This window comes from Scyliorhinus torazame, chromosome 3 (assembly GCF_047496885.1).
Source record: "Scyliorhinus torazame isolate Kashiwa2021f chromosome 3, sScyTor2.1, whole genome shotgun sequence".
Taxonomy (NCBI): Eukaryota; Metazoa; Chordata; class Chondrichthyes; order Carcharhiniformes; family Scyliorhinidae; genus Scyliorhinus; species Scyliorhinus torazame.
Genome location: NC_092709.1, coordinates 64,819,668 through 64,842,443, shown reverse-complemented (window position 1 = coordinate 64,842,443; position 22,776 = coordinate 64,819,668). Strand labels below are relative to the sequence as shown.

The 22,776-nt window shown below is 46.6% G+C and overlaps 1 protein-coding gene across 2 annotated transcripts in view; it reads left to right on the top strand.

The window, feature by feature from the left end:
* The window catches only part of idua (alpha-L-iduronidase), a 354,201-nt gene that overhangs the window by 160,163 nt on the left and 171,262 nt on the right, over window positions 1-22,776 (top strand). For both annotated transcript variants that reach the window (XM_072495758.1, XM_072495759.1), the window contains exons 3-6: window positions 5,488-5,570; window positions 7,412-7,519; window positions 14,405-14,500; window positions 16,891-17,093. In XM_072495758.1, the coding sequence (XP_072351859.1) occupies window positions 5,488-5,570; window positions 7,412-7,519; window positions 14,405-14,500; window positions 16,891-17,093 (490 nt within the window). The remainder of the gene's footprint in view (window positions 1-5,487; window positions 5,571-7,411; window positions 7,520-14,404; window positions 14,501-16,890; window positions 17,094-22,776) is intronic.

Sequence of the window (22,776 nt, the reverse complement as noted above, 5' to 3'; positions counted from 1 at the left end):
ATTTGCTGTGTTGCGACAGCAGGGGTGGGAGCGAGCGGACTGATCACAGTCAGCCTCCCTCACATCGCTGAAAACTGTAAAATCCAGCCCCATGGGTTAAGTACTGGAATTTATTTAAGTTGACAGAAACAAGAAAGTAGGATGTGATAAAAATATTGGAATGAAGACTGACACATTTAAAGTTCCTAATGGTTTCTATCCTGTGTTTTGAAGTAAGTAGGTGAGGAGATTGCAGATGCTTTGGCAATCTTCTACTGCTCTCTTGATTCTGGAATTGCCCTTTTGGAAAATTACAGATGTAACTCGAATATTTAAAGAAGGTGAGAGAGAGAAACCAAGAAATTATAGAACTAATATTCTAACATCAGTGGTATGAAAGCTATTGAAATCTATTATAAGTTGGGGAGGGAGATAGGATGGGAGCTCTGGTGTGAGGCGATGCAGCGAGTGAGCTCAACTTCCTCCTGTGCTAGAATGAGCTTGATTCAGTTTAAAGTGATGCACAGGGTACACATGACATGGGCTCGGATGAGTGGGTTCTTCCCAGGGATAATGGATGGATGTAAGAAGTGTGGGTGGGGGCGGGGAATCATGCTCACATGTTTTGGGCATGTGCGAGTTGAAGAGCTTCTGGGAGGCGGTGTTTGGGACATTAGCGAGGATAGTGGGGGCCACGGTGAAGCCGGACCCCATGGTGGCAATCTTTGCGGTTTCAGAGGTGCCGGAGTTGATGGAAGGGAAGGGGGCTGATGTTGCGGCTTCACCTCTCTGATTGCCCAGTGACGGATTCTTTTGAATTGGAGATCAGATATGCCACCGGGGGTTTCAGCTTGGCTGGGAGACCTGTATGAGTTTCTCCGGTTGGAAAACGTTCAGTTTGCCTTAGGGGGGTCCAGAAGAAGGCTTTGAGGTACAGTGGATGCTGTTCATGACAATATTTGAGGAGCTGTTGATTGTAGTTGGGGGGGGGGGGGGATTAAAAGGGGGAAAATGTACAAACTGTTAACTCTGGAAAATCTCAGCAGGTCTGGCAGCATCTGTCAGAGAGAAAAGAGTTAATGTTTCGAATCCAATGACTCATCGGACTCGAAACATTAACTCTTTACTCTCCCGACAGATGCTGCCAGACCTACTGAGATTTTCCAGCATTTACTCTCTCGTTTCAGATTCCAGCATCCGCAGTAATTTGCTTTTAAACTGTTAACTCTGTTTTGTTGGAATGTGATTTGTTGTTGTTGTTTACGTTTGGAATAAAATATCTTTTTAAAAATTTGTTCTGTCCCTCATGCAATGTACTGATGTAACGATGGGATAATATTTGGCCCTCCACTGGATGTCATATCTATTCCGTATTACATGTTAACAATTGAGTTCCTTTTTGACTGAGGTGTGTTCTTGAAAAAAATGTGCTATTTATTCAAACCCAGTCCCAACCAAAGTTGTGAATGTTAGTAACAGAAAGCCTGATAGATAATTGTATACAGTGGGCTGGATTCTCAATTTCTGAGACTAATTAATAACGCCGGTGCAGGATTCGTGGAGTTCCATGACAGCAAAACCGGCGGCGCACCTGGACCGATTCAGCTACTGTTAAGGGGCCTGCACCGGCGCCATGTGGAACACAATCAATTCCATGAGAAATGGTGCGGAATCGCCAGATTTGCGATTGACACTCAGGAGGCTGAAAAGCTGCAACCGCATATACGCACGTCACTCCACACACACACCACCCCAGCCAAAACGATGGCAGCAAGGAGAGCAGCTCCACGCTTCACCAATGCCAAACTGGAGTTCCTTCTTGTCGCGGTGGAGGAGAGGCAAATGACCTTGCACTCCGGACCGGGAAGGAGGCTACCGTCCGGACCGGCCAACGTTGCCGTAAGAAACTACACAACCTCCTCAGGGCGACCAGGATGAGTGGGCAATACTGTGCCCCTGGCACTAACCTGAATCCCGCATAACCCAACGGCCCACCTCAACCCCCCCAAACCCGGAGGGCGGTCAAAACCCTCATCCTGCACCACATGCCAGTACCGATACTAGCTGCCAAAATAATAGTAATAATGTTTTTATTGTCACAAGTAGACTTGCATTGCCCCTAGTCGCCACATTCCGACACCTGTTCGGGTACACAGAGGGAGGATTCAGAATTTTCAGCTGGTACGAGAATTGAACCCGTGCTGCTGGCCTTGTTCTGTATCACAAACCAGCTGTCTAGCCCACTGAGCTAAACCAGTGCTGGCCATTGAGGCCACCAGTTACCCATCCCCTGGGCTGCATGCATCGCATTGTCCAACACTTGTTTTCTTTTCCCACCACCGGAAAAGGCCGCGCATAACTGCCGGGAGCGGGAGAAGCCTGGAGGGGAACACCATACCTGCAGCCCCTGACCGTGGCACAGCAGAGGGTCCTGGATGTGCCCAGCGAGGGTGTGAACGTGATTACCATTCATTTAAATATATTTTAATTTAAAAAATCTGCTTAATGCTAAATCTTCTGGATACATGTCATGTTCCCACCCACCGGCATTATGTGACACCAGCAGGAATCACTACTGGTCTCCACAAACAGAAACTAGACAGACTAGATATGATGGCCATGCTGGGGGCTCAGAGGAAATTGTAGCCCCCGGGTGGTCGGGAACATGGCAGAGCAGTGCCATATTTGCACTGCCAGGTACAGGTCCTGAAGGGTGCGACCCATTGGGTGGACCCTGATGCCGGCGATCAATGTTCGCTGGAGGGGGTTTCATGCCGCTGATTTACGTTCGGGAGGGGGGGGGAGGCAGGTATTTAACCATTTCTTCATTGAGGAAGGGGGTGTCCCAATGTCCGTGGTGGGGAGGAAGAGGGTCTTTAATTTCACTTTGAATTTGGGCGCCCTTTCCCTGTGAAGCCGGGCTTGCTGGCGTGTTTAGGCCCCACTCCTCACAATGATGGTACAAAACACGCCCCCTTCAAAAAAATGGCAAAGTGCGGGGAGATCTTGTTGGGAAATTTGGAAGAAACACACTAATTTTCTGACTGAATCTGGCACTTCGCCATTTTTTGGGGAATATTCCACCCAATACATTTATTCAATGTCTCTGCCATTTCCTTATTTCTCTTGTCTCGGCTTCTCAGGGACATAGTGGGCAGCACGGTAGTATTGTGGATAGCACAATTGCTTCACAGCTCCAGGATCCCAGGTTCGATTCTGGCTTGGGTCACTGTCTGTGCGGAGTCTGCACATCCTCCCCGTGTGTGCGTGGGTTTCCTCCGGGTTCTCCGGTTTCCTCCCACAGTCCAAAGATGTGCAGGTTAGGTGGATTGGCCATGATAAATTGCCCTTAGTGTCCAAAATTGCCCTTCATGTTGGGTGGGGTTACTGGGTTATGGGGATAGGGTGGAGGTGTTGACCTTGGGTAGGGTGCACTTTCCAAGAGCCGGTGCCGACTCGATGGGCTGAATGGCCTCCTTCTGCACTGTAAATTATATGAATTCTATGAACAGAGGGACTGAGCACCTACGGAGGGAGCCAACATGAATTTGTGAAGGATAGGCTATGTCTAGTGCACCTAATTCAACTTTTGCGAGGAAGTAACTAAAGTCATAGACAGGGCAATGTCTATGGATGTAGTTTATTTGGACTTCAGGAAGGTTTTCAAGTAGATGTAACGTAAGAGACATTTTGCTAAAAGTTCACCGAAGAGGGAATCTCCTGGACATGGAAGGTGGGAAACCTTATAAAGAGGTTATTCAGGCCACATGAGTGTGCCTGCCAAAACTCAGTGCAAACTACAGCACTCTAAAAACACCTTGATGTAACAAGGAAATAGGTGACATTTGTCAACTGCAGCTGCTTGGATAGATTCCTTGTATCCAAATTGGCTGCCACATTTCCCTATAATTGTGGTTATAAGTTAAAAGTACTTAATTGATCATAAAACTCTTCAGTACATCTTACAGTCTTGAAAGGCACTATATAAATGCAAGTTATTTCTTCTGTCATGTTCAAGGTAAGCAGCAGGAGGTTTAGGGCAGATTTGATGAAAACCCTTTATTAAAAATAAATTTAGAGTACCCAATCATTTTTTCCAATTAAGGGGCAATTTAGCGTGGCCAATCCACCTACCCTGCACATTTTTGGGTTGAGGTGGCGGAACCCACGCAAACATGGGGAGAATATGCAAACTTCACACGGACAGTGATCCAGTGCCGGGATCGAACCTTGGCGCCGTGAGGCCACAGTGCTAACTCACTGCACCACCGTGCTGCCCAGGAAAAACCTTTTTACACAGAGGGTGTTGTTGGTCTGGAATGAACGGCCTGGGAGGGTGGTAGATGTTTTAAAAAGTACCTAGATGAGCACTTGGCACATCATAACATTCAAGACTATGGGCCAGCTGCTGGCAAATGGGATTAGCTAGGTAGGTCATGTGTTGGTGCAGACTTGATGGGCTGAAGGACCTCTTCTGCACTGTTTTATTCAATGATTCTGTGATTTGGGCTTGCTTCAGATGTGGGGCACTCAAGAGAATGCCTGGGGGTTCCCTGCGTGGGAGGGGGTTTTATATGCGTTCATGGGGCGTGGGCCTCGTTGGCTGTGCCAGCATTTATTGCCCATCCCTAATTGCCCTTGAGGGCGCAGTTAAGAGTCAACCACATTGCTGTGGGTCTGGAGTCACATGTAGACCAGACTAGGTAAGGACGGCAGATTTCCTTCCCTAAACGACATTAGCGAACCAGATGGGTTTTTACGACAATCGACAATTGTTTCATAGTCATCATTAGACTTTTTAATTCCAGATTTTTATTGAATTCAAATTTCACCATCTGCAGTGGTGGGATTTGAACCTGGGTCTCCAGAGCATTACCCTGGGTATCTGGTTTACTAGTCCAGTGACAATACCACTACACCACTGTCTCCTCAGAGCGGAGCTCCTCAGTGCAGAAAACGGGACGAAGTGCGGCCTTGTTGGGGAGTTCCCCGCTGAGGCCCTGATTCTACCCGAATGGGAACAGAGTCCCGTTAGATTACGTGGGGTTTCTCTGCAATCCAAGCGCCGGGAAACACCTGGCTAAACACGCTCGATATGGGACTCTGTTCCTATTTGTGTAGATTGCGTCAGTGATTTACATTGCAATCATTTTGCACTCGGGATGTGTGTACACAATTTGTAAAATGTTGCCCTAAAATGACTATCATAAAAGTTATTTCTATAGTACAAAATGAATCCATAGGAGCTATTTTCAAGTGAGGGACCGAAAATAATGCACTTCACATGGCAGTATTTCTGAAATACACTACTAGCCAGAAGTGTAAGAGCTGAAAGCGAACCCCTCAAATAAATAATTGTGACTCAATATTGTCTGTTTCTGTAGGTAAGAGAGATTGTGAATGTATGAGTAAGATAGAAACTAGAAAGAAGATAACCATTTGAGTGAGCTGGCTGTTTCTAATTTACTGTACACAATAGTTATTTTTTCTTATCTCTTTTCTGAGCAGGGAAATGAATGGCAAACTTCTGTACAACTTTACACACCTGGATAATTTAATTCACCTTCTGTGGCAGAATGGGCTTATGCCAGGTAAGTCTGAATTTTTAAAAAGTAGAATTTCCTGGTGGATCTTCCAACCTCTTGGCATAATATCAATGGAAAAATCGAAGGAACTCTAGTAAGCCAGCTACTTGCTTACTCAATGTCTCCAGGGTTTCCAGTAACCTTTTGCCAATTCTTTGGTAGCGCTTTATAAATTTTATTCCACATACTAGATAATGAATTTAAAATTTAAAATTTCGGCCATGAGAGAATTAATTTGGGGCTTCATATTACACTTCAGAGGGTCCTAAATTAAGCATTAAAATCATGTTTCAGGGTATCCCAATCCACTTTGCACACAACTGATTACTGCTGCATTGCAGTCACTATTATGTAAGCAAATCTACATGTAGGAACGTATCTGCCCTCTAGAAGATCAGTGATCAAAGCTCCCCCAATTCAGCTGTTGGTGGGATATTTCGGTCTCACCAAACTCGATGGAGATTTACATGCCTCACTTGTGCTGGGGTAGACTTCGACTTGACCCAAAGATCCCACCGACAGGAAAGGCTGGTGAATTCACCACCTGGTGATTTTTTGTAACTTAGAGAAGCTGTATTTTTCACCAACTATTCTATCCAACTACTATGGCAGCAGCATTGGCCATAGCTCCAAGTCACATCTTGACTGCTCCAGCATTTGTAAAAAGTAGGCCATGTTTAACAAACCTGATTGCATTTTTTGAAGAAGTGACTAAAGTAGTGGGCAGGGGGATGTCTATGGGTGTTATTTATACCAATGCATTTGAGAACACCCCTCATAAGGGACCGTTAACTAAAGTTGAAGCTCATTGAGTTTTCCCTATAAATCCGCAAATTCTTTGATTTTCAAGAATTGATCTAATTTACTTTTGAAAAGTTGCAATTGAAAGGTAGCAAAGTGGTTAGCACAGTTGCTTCACAGCTCCAGGGTCCCAGGTTCGATTGTCTGCACTGTCTGTGTGGAGTCTGCATGTTCTCCCCGTGCCTGTGTGGGTTTCCTCCGGGTGCTCCAGTTTCCTCCCACAGTCCAAAGATGTTCAGGTTAGGTGAATTGGCCGTGCTAAGTTGCCCTCAGTGTTCAAAAAGGTTAGGTGGGGTTACGGGGTTAAGTTGGTGGTGTGGGCTGAAGTGGGGTGCTCTTTCTAAGGGCCGGCGGAGTCTTGATGGGCCGAATGGCCTCCTTCTGCACTGTAAATTCTATGATTCTATAACCCGCTTCTACAACTTTTTCAGGCAATGGATTCTAGATCATAAAAACTTTCTCCTCATCCACTCCCTGCTTCTTGTGCCAGTTAGCTTAAATCTGTATTCTTTGGGTTGCTTATCCTCTTTCTTTAGGAAAACCCTCTCTCCTTGTCTACTCTATCATAGACCCTCAGAATTTTTTTTCACCATTTAGACACAGAGCAGGGAAGTTAAGAGGGAGACTTAATAGAGGTGCTCTAAATTATGAGGGGTTTTGTGGCACTCTGAGTGAAATGACAGCACTGGCATACATTTTGGTGATAACTCTTCAGGCTGTTATGTAGATTGGCGCAAACCTCTCACAATCAATTGTAGATGCAGGTCATTTCTCCACCATCCTATCCATGGATTTGGAGAAAGTTCTACTGTTCCATATTAACAAGGTTTCATGCAATGCTGAATTTCACATCTATACTGTACATTCTTTCAATTAAGTAATTCCATTTATTTTTATGTTGAATGATGCATTGTGTTGTAGCCTTAGTCAGAACAGTGTGTTTGAATTGAACTGATAATTATACAGTTAATTCATTGCATTAATCACCAAGTCTGTTTGATAAATTATTTTGTAAAGTAACAAACTTCCTTCTTCATATTTTACAGGATTTGAGCTTATGGGAAATCCATCAGGCTACTTTACTAATTTTGAAGAGAAAGTGCAGGTGTTTGAGTGGAAAAAATTGGTCACCCTTTTGGCGAGAAGGTATATTGGTAAGTGCTTCGAAAAAAGTTTGTAATACAATTAAACATATTATTTCAGAGTCTCAACTCCAAATTATTTCACGATCAATTACAATGATGATGCCTTACAGTTACTGTCAGCAAAATAATGGGGTGACATTTCCGGTCCCGCTCTCCACGGGAATTGGAGGGGGGGGGCAGAAAGGTTGACGGACCATTTACAGGTCTGGTAACTTTAGGTGGGAATTTATAGTCTCAAGGTGTGCACGATGGGAAATACTGCCCAATGTGTCCAAAGCTGAATAAAACAATCTTATGAAATGTTCTTATTAAAATTCATCTTTAATTTTGTTTCCTTTTAAATCTCTTTGGGAATTCAGATCAGAGGGGATGGAAGTTAAGGCAGTTGCATGCTCCTCCTGTAGGATGTGGGAGGTAATGGACACCACTAGTGTCCCCACTGACTACACCTGCGGGAAGTGCACCCAACTCCAGCTCCTCAGCGACCGCGTTAGGGAGCAGGAGCTGGATGAACTTCGAATCATCCGGGAGGCAGAGGGGGTGATAAAGAGGAGTTACAGGGAGGTAGCCACATCCAAGTTTCAGGACAAGAGTAGCTGGGTTACAGTCAAGGGAAGGAAAGGGAACAGGCATCAGTGCAGGGGGTGGGTGTGCGTGTGTGTGTGTGTGTGTGTGTGTGTGTGTGTGTGTGTGTGTGTGGGGGGGGGGGGGACCTACCAGGGGAAGGCCATAGCGGCCAGGTCTCAGACACTGAGCCTTGCTCTGTGGCTCAGAAGGGAAAGGGAGAGAACAGAAAACGATAGTGATAGGAGACTCAACAGTTAGGGGAACGGATAGGAGATTCTGTGTTTGCGAAAGAGACTCCCGGAAGGTACGTTGCCTCCCAGGTGCCAGGGTCAGGGATTTCTTGAATTGAGTCTACAGGATTATTAAGAGGGGAGGGGGAGCAACCAGAAGTCGTGGTGCACGTTGGCACAACGACATAGCTAAGAAAAAGGATGATGGGCTGGGTTAAAGTGTGTCTGTTTCTATGCAAGAGTGTCAGGAATAAGAGAGATGAACTTAAGAGCATGAATCAGTACTTCGCACTACGATGTTGTGGCCATTACAGAGACATGGATTTCACTGGGGCAGGAATGGTTGTTAGATGTTCTGGAATTAGTTGTTTTAAGAATAGGGAGGGAGGTAAAAGAGGAGCGGGAATGGCACTGTTAATTAGAGAGTGCATCACAGCTGCAGGAAAGGAGGTAGTCGAGGAGGGTTTGTCTACTGAGTCAGTATGGATGGAAGTCACAAACAAGAAAGGAGCAGTAACTTTATTGGGAGTTTTCTATAGACCCCCAATAGCAGCAGAGAGATGGAGGAACAGATTGGGCGGTAGATCTTGGAAAGGTGCAGAAGTAACAGAGTTGTTGTCATAGGTGTCTTCAACTTCCCTGATATTGACTGGAACTTAGTGCAAATGGTTTGGATGGAGCAGATTTTGTCAGGTGTGTCCAGGAAGGATTCCTGACTCAATATGTAGATAGGCCGACTAGGGGGGAGGCCATATTGGATTTGGTGCTTGGCAACGAATCAGGCCAGGTTCAGATGTCTCTGTGGGAGAGCATTTCGGTGAGAGTGACCACAACCCCTTGACCTTTACCATAGTCACGGAGAGGGATTGGAACAGACAGTATGGGAAGGTATTTAATTGGAGGAGGGGAAATTATACTGCTATTACACAGGAACTGAGGAGCTTAAATTGGGAACAGATGTTCTCAGGGAAATGCACAACAGTAACGTGTGGGTTCTTTAAGGAGCACTTGCTGCGAGTACTGGATAGTTTTGTCCCACTGAGACAAGGAAGGAATGGTAAGGTGAAGGACCTCCTAATCAAGAGGAGGAAGGAAGCTTACGTAAGGTTGAGGAAGCAGGAATCTGGCATGGCTCTAGAGGGTTACAAGGTAGCCAGGAAGGAACTCAAAAATGGACTTAGGAGAACTAGAAGGGGGCATGAAAAAGCCCAGGTGGAAAGGATTAGGGAAAACCCCAAGGCGTTTTACACTTATGTGAGAAATAAGAGGATGAGCACGGCAGCACGGTAGCATTGTGGATAGCACAATTGCTTCACAGCTCCAGGGTCCCAGGTTCGATTCCGGCTTGGGTCACTGTCTGTGCGGAGTCTGCACATCCTCCCCGTGTGTGCATGGGCTTCCTCCGGGTGCTCCGGTTTCCTCCCACAGTCCAAAGATGTGCAGGTTAGGTGGATTGGCCATGATAAATTACCCTTATTGTCCAAAATTGCCCTTAGTGTTGGGTGAGGTTACTGGGTTATGGGGATAGGGTGGAGGTGTTGACCTTGGGTCGAGTGCTCTTTCCAAGAGCCGGTGCGGACTCGATGGGCCGAATGGCCTCCTTCTGCACTGTAAATTCTATGATCAGAGTGAGAGTAGGGTCAATCAGGGATAATGAAGGGAACTTGTGCCTAGAGTCTGATGAGGTAGGGGAGGCCTAAATTAATATTTTGCTTCAAATCAGTATTCACGAGAGAGAGGGACCTTGTTGCTCGTGAGAACAGTGTGAACCAGGTTAAAAGGCTTGAACAGGTTGATACTAAGAAGGAGGATTTGCTGGAAATTTTGAAAAGCATCAGAATAGATAAGTCCCCTGGGCCAGATGGGATATACTCAAGGTTACTATGGGAAGCGAGGGAGGAGATTGCTGCGCCATTGGCGAAGATCTTTGCGTCCTCACTCTCCAATGGAGTAGTACCGGATGATTGGAGGGAGGCGAATGTTGTTCCCCTGTTCAAGAAAGGGAATAGGGAAATCACTTGGAATTACAGACCAATCAGTGTTACATCTGTGGTGAGCAAAATATTGGAAAGGATTCTGAGAGATAGAATTTATGATTATTTAGAATAACTTAGTTTGAGATAGTCAGCATGGCTTTGTGAGGGGCAGGTCACAAGCCTCATTGACTTCTTTGAGGATGTGACGAGACACATTGATGAAGGTTGAGCAGTGGATGTGGTGTATATGGATTTCATAAGATTTGATAAGATTCCCCGTGGTAATCTCATTCAGAAAGTTAGGGGGCATGGGATATAGGGAACTCTGGCAGTCTGGATACAGAATTGGCTGGCCGAAAGAAGCCAGCGAGTGGTAGTGGATGGAAAGTATTCCGCCTGGAGGTCGGTGACCAGTGGTGTCCCGCAGGGATCTGTTCTGGGAACTCTGCTCTTTGTGGTTTTTATAAATGATATGGATGAGGAAGTGGTAGGGTGGGTTAGTAAGTTTGCCAATGACACGAAGGTTGGAGGAGTTGTAGATAGTGTCGAGGGCTGTTGCAGGTTACAAGAGGACATTGACAGGATGCAGAGCTGGGCTGAGAAGTGGCAGATGGAGTTCAACCTAGATAAATCTGAAGTGTTTAATTTTGGAAGGTCAAATTTGAATTCTGTACACAGGGTTAAAAGCAGGATTCTTGGAACTGTGGAGGGACAAAGGGATCTTGGGGTCCATGTTCATAGATCCCTCAAAATTGCCACCCAGGTTGACAGGGTTTTTACAAAGGCGTATGGTGTGTTGGCTTTCATTAACAGAGGATTGAGTTTAAGAGCCACGAGGTTTTGCTGCAGCTTTATAAAACTCTGGTTAAGACCACGCTTGGAATATTGTGTCCAGTTCTGGTCGCCTCATTATAGGAAGGATGTGAATGCTTTGGAGAGGGTGCAGAGGAGATTTACCAGGATGCTGCCTGGACTGGAGGGCATGTCTTATGAAGAAAGGTTGAGGGAGCTAGGGCTTTTCTCACTGGATGAAGAAGGAAGAGAGGTGACATGATAGAAGTGTACAAGGTGTTGAGAGGCATGGATAGAGTGGATAGCCAGAGACTTTTCCCCAGGGTGGAAATGCTGTCACGAGGGGACATAATTTTAAGGTGATTGGAGGAAAGTATAGGGAAGATGTCAGGGGTAGGTTCTTTACACAGAGTGGTTGGTGCATGGAATGCACTGCCAGTGGAGGTGATGGAGTTAGAGTCATTACGGACATTTAAGTGACTCTTGGTCAGGCACATGGACAGCAGTAAATTTAAGGGGTGTAGGTTAGGTTGATCTTAGATTAGATAAATGGTCGGCACAACATCGTGGGCTGAAGGGCCTGTACTGTGCTGCACTGTTCTATGTTCTTTGTTCTATGTATCCTCAAGAGCCACTCGCCTGGTGTCTACATTGGGCAGACATCAGGCGCCATGTTTTTGAAATGTTATTCGGAAAATAAAGTAAACTTCTAACAATCTAACAGTTGCCATTCAAACACACTTAATTCTGAAAAAACTCATTCTTAAAACACGTTCAAAAATATTTTCATCCCCTCAAGTGTTCAATCTGTTCACATCAAATCCTTTAATGCCTCTTAAAACTGTCAATCAACATCTGAATAGCCTCTGGCTGAGCCGAGTGGTTATGTGACTTTGGAAGCACAGCCATATATTCTTAATTTCCCCAACTATCAAACCAAACTATTGGAAAAAATAAACAATAATGTCTATTAAAATTTGAAAGAGATGGACTTTTTTGTCTAAACTACCAGAATTCGGCAATCGCTCTGAATGTCGGCCAGAAAAAGGCGGTCGACCAATTGGTACACATCACGTGACTCAGGCCCAGGCAGAAGCTCAGCCTCAGGTGTAGGTGCTGCAGAAGGCCTCCTCAGATGACTTGGGGGTGAAGGGGGGGATAGTGTTGGTGGTGAAGGGTGTTGTAACTCCCACGAGGATCATGGGAAAACCATTATTGATCTCCTATGGGGCCCATGGAGTATGAGCTTCCCAGATAGGGAGGGGGCCCACTGAGTTGGGGGTCGTTAAAAGTCGAGCATAAAAGTCGGCCTGAACAGGGACTGCATATGTATAGTTACTGCCAACGGCAGACTTTATGTTAAAAGTAATTAAATCTTTATCCATCCTACTGCTGGCTTCTGTGGTATTTATGTCTGAAACTCATCGTGACCAGAAACGGAATTGGACTAGCCATATAAACTACTTGAGCTACAACAGCAGGTCAGAGCCTGGGAATTCTCCGGCAAATAACTCACCTCCTGACAACCCAAATCCGGTCCACCAGGCAAAAGGCACACTCTTCATTTGCCTGGATGAGTGCAGCTCCATCAACACTCAGGCAGCTCGACACCATCCAGGACAAAGCAGCCAACTTGATTGGCACCTCATCCACCACCTCTGACCGAGGTGGAATTAGAATGAAACACACAGCGTGCTGCGTGGGGCTCCGGTCAATTGTGAGGGGGGGGCCATACTGAGAAGTGGCTGTGTGTGCCCCCAAAAGTGTAAGTCCACCTCTGCTTCAGCAAGGCGAGGACAAGGCACTGACCAACAGCTGTTGAGGGGAGTATCGGGGGTCTCTCAACCTCCAGGCCAGGGTTGAGGAATGCGGGTAGACAACCAACCAAACAGAGCAGAGGCCAGGCCAGATAGCCAGCAGCAGCAGCCAAGTAGCCAGCCATGAGTACACGTGGTCGTTGAGTCTTGAGGCCTGGCCACCCGAGCGAGAGCCGAGAGCTGAGCAGAGCAGCCGTCGGGAGATGCGATGAAGCACCAGCATTGTGTCTCGGGGAATCGGAGAACAGCGGGAGGGAGGCGACTCGATCAGAGGCCAGCCAGACAGCAGGGTTGTGAGTGAGAGGGCTGGGCTGGGTATGGGCAACAACTGGTCTGGGCAGGGAGGATGAGATTTGGGGTTTCTGTGCCTTGCATTATGTGAGCTGAGGGTGGTCATGGTCAGGAGGGCATTGACATCATTTGGGATGGGGCTCAACATCATTGGGGAACGGTTGCTATGTCAACAGGGGGTGGTGTGACATGGGGACCCCGCCAAGAGGGAGGGCGTGGGGCCTCCAAAAGTGTATGTCTGACTGTCACCAACAACTAGACCCTCCATCACTAATGCATAGTGGTAATGTTGTATACCATCTGCTAGATGCATTGTAGCAACTCAGCAAACCCACGACCCCTACAACCTAGAAGGACAATTGTAGCTGCATGGAAACACCATCACCTGCAAGTTCCCCTCCAAGTCACACATCATGCCGACTTAGAAATATATCACTGTTCCTCGACTGTAGTTGAATCAAAATCCTGGAACTCGCTCCCAAGCAGCAGAATCATAGAATTTACAGTGCAGAAGGAGGCCATTCGGCCCATTGAGTCTGCACCGGCCTTTGGAAAGAGCACCCCACTCAAGCCCAGGCTTTCACCCCATCCCCGTAACCCAGTAACCCCACTTAACCTTTTTTATTGGACACTAAGGGCAATTTAGCATGGCCAATCCACCTAACCCGCACATCTTTGGACTGTGTGAGGAAACCGGAGCACCCGGAGGAAACCCACGCAGGCACAGGGAGAATGTGCAGACTCTGCCCAGAAAGTGACCCAAGCCGGGAATCGAACTTGGGACCCTGGAGCTGTGAAGCAACTGTGCTAACCACTGCTACCGTTCTGCCTGATTGATTGTGCCTATGTCACATGGACTGCACCGATTCACAAAGGCAGCTCATCGCCACCTCCTCAAGGGCAATTAGGGATGAGCACTAAAAACTCTGGCCTAGCCAGTGACGACCACACCTGTGAAAGAATAAAACAAACTTAAATGTTGATGTTCAGTTAGACTTTGAGGTATTTGTACAAGTTAGCATGAAGATATCGTAAGAAATTCATTATCTACTCTTTTCAGTTTAATCAAAATATGAGTAATAAATTTAGTAATATTAAGTACATATTTAGTAATTAACATTTTAGTAATAAAAATATTTAGTAATAAAATATTTATTATTTACAAAGATAAGAACTGCATAATTAGTTTACAACCTGCAACCATTTTCCTTTTGTTTATAGATAAGTATGGTGTGGCATATCTGTCAAAATGGAACTTTGAAACATGGAATGAACCAGACCATCATGATTTTGACAATTTAACATTCACAATTCGAGGTAAGTTTATTATGTAATTGATAAAACTGTGTAATGATTATCATAAAGGCATAGCTAAATCAACTTGGGATTAAGGCTGTACGGTACTGTACAGAAGAAATGTTTCGTAATGTAACACTTATAAAGCAAGAAGAATTTAAAACTAGCTTAGATATCTCTTTTGGCTGTCGTGCCACTTTGGATTATCACTAGATTTCTTTTGACAATGTTCTCTAATATTTTTTAAAACACTGACTCAACAGTACAGATGTTTGGGTACTTTATCTAAATAGCCTAACCTACATATCTGGCCTGACCAGTCCCCAACCAGACTTTTCATACCCTCTACCCAACTACCCACCCTCTGAACCATCCAACCACTTTATTCATATGTGAGCCTTGACAGTAAGTCTTAGCAGATTTCACAACTAACTGTTGCCTTGGTCCTCATGTTCGCTGGCATTGTTAGCTCAAGACATTTCTTTAGGCATCGTCCTTTTTTCCTTTAAATCAGCTGCCTTCACCATTCTTCTCACAATTCAACCCTCAATCCCACCCACTGTCATTACTGTCCCCATATCCAACCTCCCTTTCTTTTCCCGAGTGCTTGAACACGTTGTTACCTCTCAAATTTTCCGAACTCGATGTTTGAATCCCTCCATTGTCACCGGCAGCACAATACAAAACATTTTTTTACAATGTCACAAATGACATCCTATGGATGTCCTATTGTGATAGAAGTAAACTGTCCCTCCTCATTCTTTTTGACTTGCCTGCTGCCTTTGGCGTGGTTGATCATACAATTCTCCTCCAGTGCCTGTCCACTGGATGGGACTGTAATTGTCATGTTCAATTTTTATCTATCTAATCATAGCCAGAGTATCACTTGAAATGGTTTTTCTTCCTGTTCCCACACCATTAGTTCTGGTGTCCCCCAAGGATCTATCCTTGGCCCCTTCCTCTTTCTCATCTGCATGCTTCTCCTCAGTGGCACCATCTAGACACACAGCATTAGTTTTCGCATGCATATGGATGACATCCAGCTCGGCCTCATCACCACCTACCTTAACTCAACCATAGTTGCTAAATTATCAGTGCTTGTCAAATATTCCTTACTGTAGGAACAGAAATTACCTCCACATAAATGTTAGAAATACTGAAATTATAATTTAATTCTCTGCTGCAAATCCATTCTCAAGTGACTAACTGAATTGCTCTCCTTGGCAACTGTCTGAGGTTGAATCAAACAATGGCAACTTTGGCATCAGATTTGACTTTGAGATGACCATAAAACTGCAACATCACTGAGACCCTAATCAAAATTCTGTAACTGCCCAATTTCACCCCTGCTTCAACTCATCTGCTGCTGAAACCTACATCTATACATCACAGAATTGTTAGGGCCCAGGAAGCCCTTTGGCACTTTGCATCTGCACAGGTTCTTCAAATGAGCATTATGACTTAGAGCCATTCCCCTGTCTTTTCCCCATACCTTTAGATATTGTTTCTATTCAAATAATCATCTAATGCCCTCTTGAATGCCTCGATTGAATCTGCCTCCACCACACTTCTAGGCAGTGTATTTGTTACTACGAGAGGTGATTATTCCAACACGTTACTGTCTGACCTCCAGAATTCTACCATTGCTAAACTTGAGGTAATCCAGAACTTGCTGGGACATAGAATGTAAAAGTACCAAAATAATGATAAATTTGCGAAAAACGTTTGTTAGGCCTTGTTTGTGTACAGTTTTGGTGTCAGATTATGGAACGATAATTTGTTAAAGCCATAAAGATCCTCAGGATTGATTCACCATGATGGTGCCAGGGTGATGAACTATAATTCTGAGGAAAGGGCGGCACGTGGCACAATGGTTAGCACTGCTGCCTACAACGCTGAGGATCCCGGCCCTGGGTCACTGTCCATGTGAAGTTTGCACATTCTCCCCATGTCTGCGTGGGTTTCACCCCCACAACCCAAAGATGTGCGAGTTAGGTGGATTGGCCACGCTAAATTGCCCCTTAATTGGAAAAAAATATAATTGGGTATTCTAAATTTAAAATAAATAAATAAGACTGAGGAAACACTTGAGACATTGGGACAATTTCCATTAGAATATGAGAAGATTGGGAAGAGAATTATTAGAAGATTTTGAAAATTATGTGATGTTTTGGTAGAGTGAATAATGAACAACAAGATTCTGAGGTTGTAGAATCAGTGACAAAGTTCAACAATTACGATTGAAGTTAGGAGAAATTTCTTTATGTGATCAATTATTGTAGTTTTCGCCAGTATTACCAACGAAAAATGATTTTGTTGCTGGTTATATTCCATAGCTTTGAAGAAAAATATACTTGTTAAATAGCAGGCTTTGAACAGAAGTGTAAGAATAATGGCTTATGTGATTTTAGGATTCCAAAACTACTATGACGCCTGTTCAGAAGGTTTGAAAGATGCTAACACGCTACTTCAACTAGGTGGTCCTGGAGATTCATGTCATCCCCCTCCACACTCGCCTATTAGTTGGGGTTTGCTAAATCATTGTTATAATGGAACCAACTTCTTTACAGGGGAGATTGGAATACGACTTGATTATATTGCTTTACACAAGAAGGTGAGTGAGGCTGAATTATTTTCAAATTACAGGAATAGCAACTGTCAGAAGATTATTTTATTTTTGAACTTTTTCAGTTTATCATTAGGGTTGTAACTGATTGATGCCCTTGTTTGCCTTAAAGGTTTCTGGAGGAGGTTGGAACAAGGAACAAAAATAAATAATATTCGCACTTCTTTTTTAATTGTATTTTTAACCTGGGTGGCACGTGGCACAGTGTTTAGTACGCTCCCTCACAGCGCCGAGGACCCGGGTTCGATCCCGGCCCCTGGTCACACTCCATGTCTGCGTGGATCTCACCCCCACAACCCAAAGATGTGCAGGGTAGGTAGATTGGCCATGCTACATTGCCCCTTAATTAGAAAAAAATAATTGTATACTCTGAATTTTTTTAAAAATATATGTTTTTAACTTGTTACTGGAAAAGATTTGTTGCATGTAATCATAGTGACACAATTCAGTCACAGATTTTTCACAATGCTCAGTTATCGAAAATACACATTTATTATTGGGGAGAGTGCAGAAGACGTTTACAAGAATGGTTCCAGGAATGAGAAACTTCGGTTATGAAGCTCGATCTCCTGTTCTCCTTGGGCAGATGGCAAAGAGGAGATTTGCTAGAGATGTTCAAAATCATGAGGGATTGGAGAGAGTACATAGAACATACAGTGCAGAAGGAGGCCATTCGGCCCATCGAGTCTGCACCGACCCACTTAAACCCTCACTTCCACCCTATCCCCGTAACCCAATAACCCCTCCTAACCTTTTTGGTCACCAAGGGCAATTTATCATGGCAAATCCACCTGACCTGCACGTCCTTGGACTGTGGGAGGAAACCGGAGCATCCGGAGGAAACACAGATAGACACGGGGTGAACGTGCAGACTCCGCACAGACAGTGACCCAGTGGGGAATCGAACCTGGGACCCTGGCACTGTGAAGCCACAGTGCTATCCACTCATGCTACCATGCTGCCCAGATAGGGAGAAACTATTCCTGCTTGTTGAAGGATCAAGAATGAGCGGGCAGGGACTTCCGGGTGCGGCGATGACCAGCTGAGTCGCACGTTTCGGCAGCTCCCTGTGAAACGGACTTTTGGGCTCTTGATAGGAGCCCCAACGGCAATTTTAACGGCTGAAAACACCGTGCGGTAAACCAGAAGGGTGTTCCCCCTGGACACGGATGGAAAAAGGAGAGGAAAGTGGCCGGATTGCAGAGGATCCTTTGGAACAACGGCAAGGAAGGCAAGCAGAAACCAAGATGGCGTCGGAAGGTGGCAGTTTCATATGGGGCCCTGAACAACAAGAGTTTTTGAAACGCTGCGTGGAGGAGATAAAAAAGGAAATGAAGAAAGAGTTGTTGGCCCCGATATTACAGGCGATTGAAGGGCTGAAAGAGGAACAAAAGACCCAGGAGCAGGAGCTTCGGGTCGTGAAGGCGAAAGCAGCAGAGAATGAAAACGACATACAGGGCCTGGTGGTGAAGTCGGAGATACAGGAGGCACACCAGAAACGATCTGTGGAGAGGTTGGAGGCACTGGAAAATAACGCAAGGAGGAACAACTTGAGGATTCTTGGCCTTCCTGAAGGTGTGGAGGGGGCGGACGTCGGGGCATATGTGAGCACGATGCTGCACTCGTTAATGGGAGTGGAGGCCCCGACGGGTCCGTTGGAGGTGGAGGGAGCATACCGAGTTATGGTGCGAGGACCGAGAGCAGGAGAAGCTCCCAGAGCCATAGTGGTGAGATTTCTCCGTTTTAAGGATAGAGAAATGGTCCTTAGATGGGCGAAGAAAACTCGGTGTAGTAAATGGGAGAACGCGGTGATCCGCGTCTATCAAGATTGGAGTGCGGAGGTGGCGAGAAGGAGGGCGAGCTTTAATCGGGCCAAAGCGGTACTTCACAAAAAAAAGATAAAGTTTGGAATGCTGCAACCGGCAAGACTGTGGGTCACATATCAAGGGAGGCACCACTACTTTGAGACGGCGGATGAAGCGTGGACTTTTATTGTAGAAGAAAAATTGGAATGATTGGACTACGAAAATGAACGTTTGGACAAAGTGGTGGGAAGAGTGGGGGGGGGTGGCGAAGAGGGATTGTATGATTAATCCTGCGGTATGGTAACTTTTCTTTCTCCCACAGGTGGTGATGGGGGGAGGTGGGGAGGGAGAGGAGATGGGGCGTTGGCCATGGGAGGCGGGGCCGAGGGAGAGGCGCGGGCTTGGTTCCCGCGCTATGATAATTATGGCGGGAATAGAGAAGCAGGAAGGAGGGGGCGCCGCAGGGGGCGAGCCGTGATCACGGGGGGAAGCCGAGGTCAGCCAGAGTTTGCTGACTTCTGGGAGCAACATGGGGGGAGTAATTACGCTAGCGGGGGGTCTAGCGGGGGGGGGGGGGAGGGGGGAATTACTGGGTTGCTGCTGCTGGGGAAAGGGGGGAGTGGGTGCGGGAAAGGATGGGCTGGGGGGCACCGTCTGGGAGAAATACAGCCGCGTGGGAACTGGGCGAGAAGCTGGAAAAAGATGATGGCTAACCGGCAAGGGGGGGGGGGGGTGGGAAGCCCCCCAACTCGGCTGATCACGTGGAACGTGAGGGGGCTTAACGGGCCGATAAAGAGGGCACGAGTACACGCACACCTTAAGAAACTTAAAGCAGATGTGGTCATGTTACAGGAAACGCACCTGAAACTGATAGATCAGGTTAGGTTGCGCAAAGGATGGGTAGGGCAGGTGTTCCATTCGGGGCTGGATGCGAAAAACAGGGGGGTGGCTATATTAGTGGGGAAGCGGGTAATGTTCGAGGCAAAGACTATAGTGGCGGATAACGGGGGCAGATACGTGATGGTGAGTGGCAAATTACAGGGAGAGATGGTGGTGTTGGTAAACGTGTATGCCCCGAATTGGGACGATGCCAATTTTATGAGGCGAATGCTAGGACGCATCCCAGACCTAGAGACCGGAAAGCTGATAATGGGGGGAGACTTTAACACGGTGTTGGAACCAAGGCTGGATAGGTCGAAGTCCAGGACTGGTAGGAGGCCGGCAGCAGCCAAGGTGCTTAAGGATTTTATGGAGCAGATGGGAGGGGTGGACCCGTGGAGATTCAGTAGACCTAGGAGTAAGGAGTTCTCGTTTTTCTCCTATGTCCATAAAGTCTATTCACGCATAGACTTTTTTGTGTTGGGTAGGGCATTGATCCCGAGGGTGAGGGGAACGGAATATACGGCTATAGCCATTTCGGATCATGCCCCACACTGGGTAGACTTGGAGATAGGGGAGGAAACAAGAGGGCGTCCACCCTGGAGAATGGATATGGGACTAATGGCGGATGAGGGGGTGTGCTTAAGGGTGAGGGGATGCATTGAAAAGTACTTGGAACTCAATGACAATGGGGAGGTTCAGGTGGGAGTGGTCTGGGAGGCGTTGAAGGCGGTGGTTAGGGGGGAGCTGATATCAATAAGGACACACAAAGGGAAGCAGGAGAGTAAGGAACGGGAGCGGTTGTTGCAAGAACTTTTGAGGGTGGACAGACAGTATGCGGAAGCACCGGAGGAGGGACTGTATAGGGAAAGGCAAAGGCTGCATGTGGAATTTGACTTGCTGACCACAGGCACTGCAGAGGCACAATGGAGGAAGGCGCAGGGTGTACAGTATGAATATGGAGAGAAGGCGAGCAGATTGCTGGCACACCAATTGAGGAAAAGGGGAGCAGCGAGGGAAATAGGGGGGGTGAGAGACGAAGATGGAGAGACGGAGCGGGGAGCGGAGAGAGTGAATGAAGTGTTCAAGACATTTTATAAAAAATTGTATGAAGCTCAACCCCCGGATGGGAGGGAGAGAATGATGGAGTTTTTGGATCGGCTGGAAATTCCCAAGGTGGAAGAGCAGGAAAGAATGGGATTGGGAGCACAGATCACGGTAGAAGAAGTGGTGAAAGGAATTAGGAACATGCAGACGGGAAAGGCCCCGGGACCGGACGGATTCCCAGTTGAATTTTACAGAAAATATTTGGACTTGCTCGCCCCGCTACTGACGAGGACCTTCAACGAGGCAAAGGAAAGGGGACAACTGCCCCCGACTATGTCAGAAGCAACGATATCGCTTCTTTTAAAGAAGGAAAAGGATCCGCTACAATGCGGGTCCTACAGACCAATCTCCCTCCTCAATGTAGATGCCAAGGTCTTGGCCAAGGTAATGGCAATGAGAATAGAGGAATGTGTCCCGGGGGTGGTTCATGAGGACCAAACTGGGTTTGTGAAGGGGAGACAGCTGAACACGAACATACGGAGGTTGTTAGGGGTAATGATGATGGCCCCACCAGAGGGTGAAACGGAGATAGTAGTGGCGATGGATGCCGAGAAAGCATTTGATAGAGTGGAGTGGGATTATCTGTGGGAGGTGTTGAGGAGATTTGGGTTCGGAGAGGGGTATGTTAGATGGGTGCAGCTGTTGTATAGGGCCCCAGTGGCGAGTGTGGTCACGAATGGACGGGGATCGGCATATTTTCGGCTCCATAGAGGGACAAGGCAGGGATGTCCTCTGTCCCCATTACTGTTTGCACTGGCGATTGAGCCCCTGGCGATAGCGCTGAGAGGTTCCAAGGGATGGAGGGGAATACTTAGGGGAGGAGAAGAACACCGGGTATCTTTATATGCGGATGATCTGCTACTATATGTGGCGGATCCAGCGGAGGGGATGCCAGAAATAATGCGGATACTTGGGGAGTTTGGGGATTTTTCAGGGTATAAATTGAACATGGGAGAGAGTGAGCTGTTTGTGGTGCATCCAGGGGAGCAGAGTAGAGAAATAGAAGACCTACCGTTGAGGAAGGTAACAAGAGACTTTCGTTACCTGGGGATCCAGATAGCTAAGAATTGGGGCACATTGCACAGGCTAAATTTGACGCGGTTGGTGGAACAGATGGAGGAAGATTTCAAGAGATGGGATATGGTAGCATTGTCAATGGCAGGGAGGGTGCAGGCAGTTAAGATGGTGGTCCTCCCGAGATTCCTTTTTGTGTTTCAGTGTCTCCCGGTGGTGATCACGAAGGCTTTTTTCAAAAGGATAGAAAAGAGTATTATGGGTTTTGTTTGGGCCGGGAAGACTCCGAGAGTGAGGAAGGGATTCTTACAGCGTAGTAGGGATAGGGGGGGCTGGCACTACCGAGCCTAAGTGAGTATTATTGGGCTGCTAATATTTCAATGGTGAGTAAGTGGATGGGAGAGGAGGAAGGAGCGGCGTGGAAGAGATTAGAGAGGGCGTCCTGTAGGGGGACCAGCCTGCAGGCTATGGTGACAGCCCCATTGCCGTTCTCACCAAGGAACTATACCACGAGTCCGGTGGTGGTAGCTACACTGAAGATTTGGGGACAGTGGAGACGACATAGGGGAAAGACCGGAGCACTGGGGGGGTCCCCGATAAGAAACAACCATAGGTTTGCCCCGGGGGGAATGGATGGGGGATATGGAATGTGGCAAAGAGCAGGTATAACGCAATTGAAAGATCTATTTGTGGATGGGAAGTTTGCGAGTCTGGGAGCGCTGACCGAGAAATATGGGTTGCCCCAAGGGAATGCATTCAGGTACATGCAATTGAGGGCTTTTGCGAGGCAGCAGGTGAGGGAATTCCCGCAGCTCCCGACACAAGAGGTGCAGGACAGAGTCATCTCAAAGAAATGGGTGGGGGAC